This window comes from Prenolepis imparis, unplaced genomic scaffold (genome assembly GCF_030444845.1).
Source record: "Prenolepis imparis isolate NDT839.2.m4 unplaced genomic scaffold, iyPreImpa1.0 SCAF_783, whole genome shotgun sequence".
In the NCBI taxonomy this organism is placed as follows: Eukaryota; Metazoa; Arthropoda; class Insecta; order Hymenoptera; family Formicidae; genus Prenolepis; species Prenolepis imparis.
This window is the reverse complement of record NW_028141941.1, coordinates 2,125-8,552: the sequence shown is the minus strand read 5'-3', so window position 1 is coordinate 8,552 and position 6,428 is coordinate 2,125. Positions and strand designations below refer to the sequence as shown.

Below are 6,428 nucleotides of genomic sequence, written 5' to 3'. Positions count from 1 at the left end.
GAGTGAATTTCCAATTTACTAAAAGATAGCAAAGTATTCCAATCATCGAACAGTTTCACTTATCTCTTTTAGTCCTTAGTCGACTCTCTTATCTAGATGAAAAATCTGCCCAACTGGGAAAAGAAGGAGAGCAAGAGGAAAGATAAAAAAAAAGACAAGAGAGAGAGAGAGGGAGAGGGATAGTATGAGAACGTTGTGAAAATTTGTGTCTGTTTTGGTCCCGTTTCGCATTGCGATTAGCCGCGAAACTACGCTTTCGAAATGAAACGATGACGGACAAGACAAACCAGGTCCCAGCTTTATCCGCGTTACTGAGCTTTTTCCGCGTGAGCTTTTCCTTGTGAACGGTCGAGGATAAAGGCGGCTCGACCGAACCTTATCCCTTTCATGAAATTAGTTCGCAGCGTTTAATAAACGTCAACTAAATCTGATGTTAATAAGTAAAATATATGTATATATAAGACCTAAACACAAAGTATAGAAATAAAATTATCCAATTGGGAAATCAATTCTCTCTCATAAATAATTTTCTAAAAATTGTCAAACACCTCTGTGTGTCCTCAAAGATTTAATTTCGATAAATAAATTCAATTTCAAATAATAAGTTTATTTCAATTCTTCTTGATCTAACTAAAGAAACAGAAGCACACAAACACGTTTCATCTCTAATTTATTATCGAAGGGATGAGAATCGCTTGAACTCGCCTCGTAGAGCCTCAAATAGAATCTCGATCTGTGCGATTACAGATTGCCTTAGCAAACCCGCATCGCTTCGAGATCTGTGTACGTGTGTTTTGTGAATATCTTCGGGACTAATATCGCGTCGGAAAGAATAAAGCGCCGTTGCGTTATAGCTGCGAATTACAGCAAAAACGTCATACCGTGTTCCGGAAGAAAAGCCGAACCGCGTCCCTCGGTAAATCCAGATTCTTCCAAGATCCGAAGAACCTGAACCGTCATCTCACGATCGATTGGACAATCGTAAATTCGGCTCTTCCCGGGACACTCTGTATCTTTGGCGCATCAGGCTTTTCTTCGTTCATCGTCCCTTCTTCGTCGAGTAATCCAAGACTCTAAGGCCCGATTGCACCAACGTCATTTTGGTTTTAAGCGAGACTTAAATATATGTTTGTCTTTATTTATTTAGAAAAAAAGATAAAGATAGATACATATTTAAGTCTCACTTAAAACTAAAATAATGTTGGTGCGATCGGGCCTTAGCTGTTGAATCATACTAATTGCGTTTTTGGTAAGAGAAAAACTGCAAAAAATTTGCAAGAAATTAATAGATAAAAAGCGATAATTACAACCGCTATATATATAGCGTGTGTTTTATTCTTTGAACAATAAATTACTTTTCCTATACGAATCGATCGTAAATTAATGTAGGGGTATTTAAATGACGATAATTACAGGCACATGAACGAAAAAGCGCCTGACGCCTCTCGAACGGAAAGTCGTTGGCAAATAATTACTTTCCCATTGTCTGGTCGATTCGTTTAATTAAGCCTACCCCTCTCGTGTCGCCCCGCGCCTACCCTCGCGCGGTCGCGGTTCCATTATAAAAAAAATCCTCACCCCCTTCCCACCCCTCCCTCTTCCTTTCAATAGAAACGTAGCCGCTTGCTTTTTTGTACCCGTGCGCCATAGAGAGTACAAGAGTATTACACCTAACAATATAATATCCTACGTAACCTACGGACGTTAAAGCGGATAAGATCACTTTGCATTCTCTCTCTACTCGTTATTTCCTGAACACCCGGGTTCGCGCCGGCCCTTAAAGCGCGCTTTTCACGCGCGCCGTCAAATAGGAAAAAAAAAGAACTGTTTCGCAAAGTTGTTAATTTAATATCTCGCAAGTGTATATAGGCCGGGAAAGACATACGGTTAGGTGTGGCGGAAAAATAATAGAGAGGAGAAATGTGTATACGCGCGAAATATAATACAGTTGGGAGAGCGATTCTCCACGAATTAAAAAGTATCAGAGTACAATCGCATAAATCTAGCGTAAAATGTGATCCCGAGTCTTTTATATCTCAAAGTGTGTGGCAAACAGCCGTAACTTCTAATAAAATTTACTTAAACGAGCGGAAGGCGAGAGTTCAACGAGAAAGAATGTCAGTTCCAAGTTATGCCCGAACGTATTAGAAATTGTAAGTTGCGCACTTTTATAGCCGCTCTCGTTCAGATAATGCACATACGAATGGTTCATTATATGTAGACCATTTTATACTTTACCTCGGTCATCTTTCGAGATCAGCACCAGATCCTAGGACTTTGAGGGCGTTGTATGAGGTTTGAATATAATATAATAGCCCTTTTGTAGGGCGCTTTCGCCTCGGAGAGGGAAAAGGGACAGTTTACCTTAACCGCGCGCGAAAGGCTTTAAGAGCCAGCTTGGTTTACCTGCGGGCTAGTCCTTGTCCGCACACGCTTCCTGTACACACACGTCATGCCTGTACGCTCTCTTCACAAGGTATACAGAGATACAAGGTGGAGAGTTTTCTGTATGCGTGTGTATGTGTGTGTATGTCGAGAATGTACATTTAATTATTAAGAAAACAGTTATTCAGGCACGCAAGTTGGGCAGGGGAGCAGCGCGCAGCCAGTGGAAGAAGCCGCGCGTACCTTGAGAGTTCATCTCCTCCACGTCCTTCGGAAATCGATCGATCGATTTTGTAGAGTGTTCTTTATTCTGTAGAGTGTAATTTGTTAATTTTTAATTCTCTCGATCACGCTCGACTGTATTCGTCTTGTAAAAAAAAAAAAAAAAAAAATCCGATCCCTTTTAATTGCGTACTTGTGTCAAAATTGACTAGCTAAGAATTGTGAGGGTTGGAAGGGATCGAGCAGATTGACGAAAGTAGGCGATTAAATGGATGCAGAGAAAGTCGATTCCTTTCGCACTTAAATATTTCAGGAATTTGTTGAAGGCAAAAGAGATAAAATATATGTGTAACACATATGGCGTTCAGACAGTCGTTACGTCCACAGTTTCTTCATTCGAAATCCCGTATGCAATCGCTTATCGTTTGATTGCATTTCATTGAAAGTATAACTCCTCGAGGAGAGACCCGAAGGTGCGCGCGGGACGCAAGAAGGCCCAATCCTTAGACGAGTTTCGCACGAAAAACAGACGGCCGTGTGTTTAATCAATCTATAGTAAACCGCTCTCGCTTAGAACAGTGTCTCTTTGTGATTCACTTTGTGACATCCGACGATTATATTTCTGCGCGAAAACAAATGGTGAACTCAAAGAGTTGTTTTTCAGCGGAAACACCGACGAATTCAAGCAAACATCATCGCGATACGACAATTAGACACGAACTGTCTTATTTATAGGTCGGACGACAGTCAACGTAATAAAGATGAGGAGACACCGTTCTAGACGGGAATCTTTTCGTACTCGTTTGTGCGACCTACGTACGACCGTAGCGTACAATTTTCTATCCCGGCAGTACTATATATAATATGTCGGTGATGACCGATTAGTGTCGCGGCACGGTCGTGATCTGCGATTACGCGGAAACCGACGTCTCGGGGCCTTTTAGTACGAGTGCTGCGGCTGCAGAGACGAGACTCAGCTGTGCGCCGACGTGTCCGAGCCTTGGCTGTTGCCTAACCCGCCCATGCCGGCCTGGGAGGTGAGTCTGGTAGCCGACTGCGAGGTCGTGGTGGTGACCGTGGCGGAGTGAGTGAGGCCGTGATGCCTGCCGGTCTCCGGCACCAGGTGCGGCGTCCGGCTGGATACGGGCGGTAAGACCGGGCTAACCGGCCATGGATGCAGGGACATGGTACTGGGTGCGCTGGGCACGCTGCGCGAGTGCGGCAGGAGGGGAGAGTTGGAGAGGCTGGCGAGAGGGTGGTGAGCGGCGACGGATGCACTGCCGCCACCGGAAACGACCAGGCTTGTGCCCGACGAGATGGTTCCTCCTCCGCCGCCACCGCCGCCGGAAGTCGCCATGGCTACCGCGGTATCCGGATGAAGGAAATTACGTCGCTGCTCCATCCGTTCCGCGTGCTGGGCCAGGCACCGGGTCAGCTCTTCCGGCAGCATCTCCAGCTGACCCTGCAACGAGGTCAGCTTCTCCTCTAGGCCGACCAGACGGTCCTCCAGACCTACTAAACGCTCTTCCACCGCATCCTGCCGCGTACTCATGTCCGAGACGATCTCGTAGACGGTGTTTTGCGTCTGTCGAAACGGAGATTAGGCATTTTATATGTTGATATTCTTATCTGTTTGCGAGGATGCGTGTGTATGTCGAGTTCACTAACGTGAATAAATGAGACGAGTGTTATTAATTCTACGAAATTAAATCTCTGCTCGCGTTAAAAAGGGAAATAACTTGAAAAAAATCTTGCGAAAAAACTGTTCTGTTTAAAAGAGCCTTCGAGAGCTAATCCCTTTGAATTTCCCATTCCATTCGCTCGCTGTTGCAATATTCCATCAGGCTTTGTAAGCGGAGGAACGGTTTCTCTCGTTAGCTGATGATCCTTACCTTGGCCATGTCCGTTATAGTGTTGGCGTTGTCCATCAATTTGCGCTGATCCATTTTCACCTTTCTGAGTCTGAAATGTCGAGGTAGAGTTGCGAGATAGAGTTATGCGATTACGTATATATAGCCTACATCGTGTAGTCTACTCTACACGCTATTTCTGTAATCGCGACCGAGAGTGCGGAATATCGACTTACGCATATATAGCTAAGAGGAATTTTCGCTGATGGGCTCGCACGCGTCCAGGATTGACGCGCTTCACCAAACGGGTGTGCTTGTAGATCAGCCACGTTTCCCGCAACACGTTCGCCGCGGCGTTCTTCAGCTGCAACAGAACGAGCCATGTCAATCCATTCAGCATCAGCTGACTCTCGTCAGCGGGGATAATTCTCTTTCTCTCTATTTTTTGAGTATTTTCAAAACTTTTGTTTCGGACAGCGCGATGAAAAGATCGTATCTTGCGAGGGATTTTGTTTACATAAGAAGTAATACTGGCAACACGCCATACATAGTTCATAAATTTTTAATTGAAAACAACCACGCGCTGCGAAAATTATTATTCAAAGTATATTCGCTAAGTAAACATTATACTGCGCCATTAATCGCGTAACTCGTTAGCTCTATGACAGTATTCACGATGTCACGGTTAATTAACCCTTTCAGGATCGCGGGGATAATTTGTCTCGAAAAATGATTAACGATCCGAGAATATATATATTTTCGGATTACAACATTGCGTTTTATACGAACGTCATTTAATGAGAAAAGTTTTTAAAAAGATTACGCAATTTTGTTTTAAATTAATTGTTAAAATTATATAATTCTCTCTCTCTCTCTCTTTCTCTCGGAAAAATTTACACTTGCTCCAAACTATATACGTGTCGAGAAAAAAAGCATCGAGGATGTGACATTTGTTTGTTACTGCTAATGAAATCAGATCGATTCGGCTTATGTAATGACGTGAAAAAAAAAGAGATATGCATCCGAGGGTTAAAGCGACGTAAAAAGACTCGTCGATACGATATGTGTATAGCTCTACGTTACCACTCCTTGATATTTGCAAGGTTTATAAATAACGCTGGCTAATAATTATTTTAGTAGCCGTATGGTTGAAGGCTTCGATCCAGAAGTGGAGAGAAGCGACCGTACTTATGCAACTTATGCTCACTGTCGGACATGCGACAAATTTAAATTGCACTAATTTTGCAAAGACACTGGAGGAGAAATCTACTTTCGAATATCTCGAGATATCTTTAAAAAAGCACGATGGAATATATATTAAAATGTTTGTATCTTCATGAAAAAGAAGTTGCGAATCGCTGCATATTACTTGTGACACGAGCGATCGATTATGTCATGATTTGCAACGAGTCACCAATGTTTCTTCGCGAAAGAAAGAACAGTGAATAGAGAAGGCCCTTTTCCGATCTCTATGTATTTTTAAATTCTAAATAATTATGATATCTCTGAATTTCTCGAATTTAAAAAGCTCGACGAGTTTCTCTTGTGCCATTATGTATTTTTTTTAACTTTTAAATCTTAATGGTAAGGCTTTCAAAACGCAAGTACATTCTCAAACTTTTAATTCTCTGCTTCAGCAGAGTCCCTGAAACTTGTTCTCGAACTTGGAATTTAAAATTAACGAAACGTGGCGACGAATTATGGCATCCACTCTTGTTACAAAGTGTTCCAGATATGTCAAAATTCTTTATGTAATAATACTCACAAGTTTTTGTTAGCAAGCCTTTTATCATCGACTTTACGATTATCGATACTTTTTTACCGCTAACCCTATGCGACGCAACTTTATTTTATGTATATCAAGTTAAAAAATTTGTACGCTGGTGTCTGTTTGGTACCAAATGATTCTGTAATCAATGTACTATTAAAATGTATAATCGATGAATTTTTGGCTCGTCTTAAAATATTAGA

The 6,428-nt window shown here is 42.3% G+C and overlaps 1 protein-coding gene across 1 annotated transcript; it reads right to left on the bottom strand.

Annotated features, from left to right (window-relative positions):
- Nucleotides 1-34: 34 nt before the first annotated feature.
- On the bottom strand, nucleotides 35-5,230 carry LOC145948861 (uncharacterized). The gene is made up of 3 exons (XM_083058407.1): nucleotides 4,694-5,230; nucleotides 4,500-4,569; nucleotides 35-4,192 (listed from the first exon to the last, which is right to left on the bottom strand). The coding sequence occupies exons 1-3, from the start codon at nucleotides 5,011-5,013 to the stop codon at nucleotides 3,581-3,583; spliced, it is 1,002 nt and encodes a 333-aa protein (XP_082914533.1). The 5' UTR covers nucleotides 5,014-5,230; the 3' UTR covers nucleotides 35-3,580.
- Nucleotides 5,231-6,428: the final 1,198 nt, after the last annotated feature.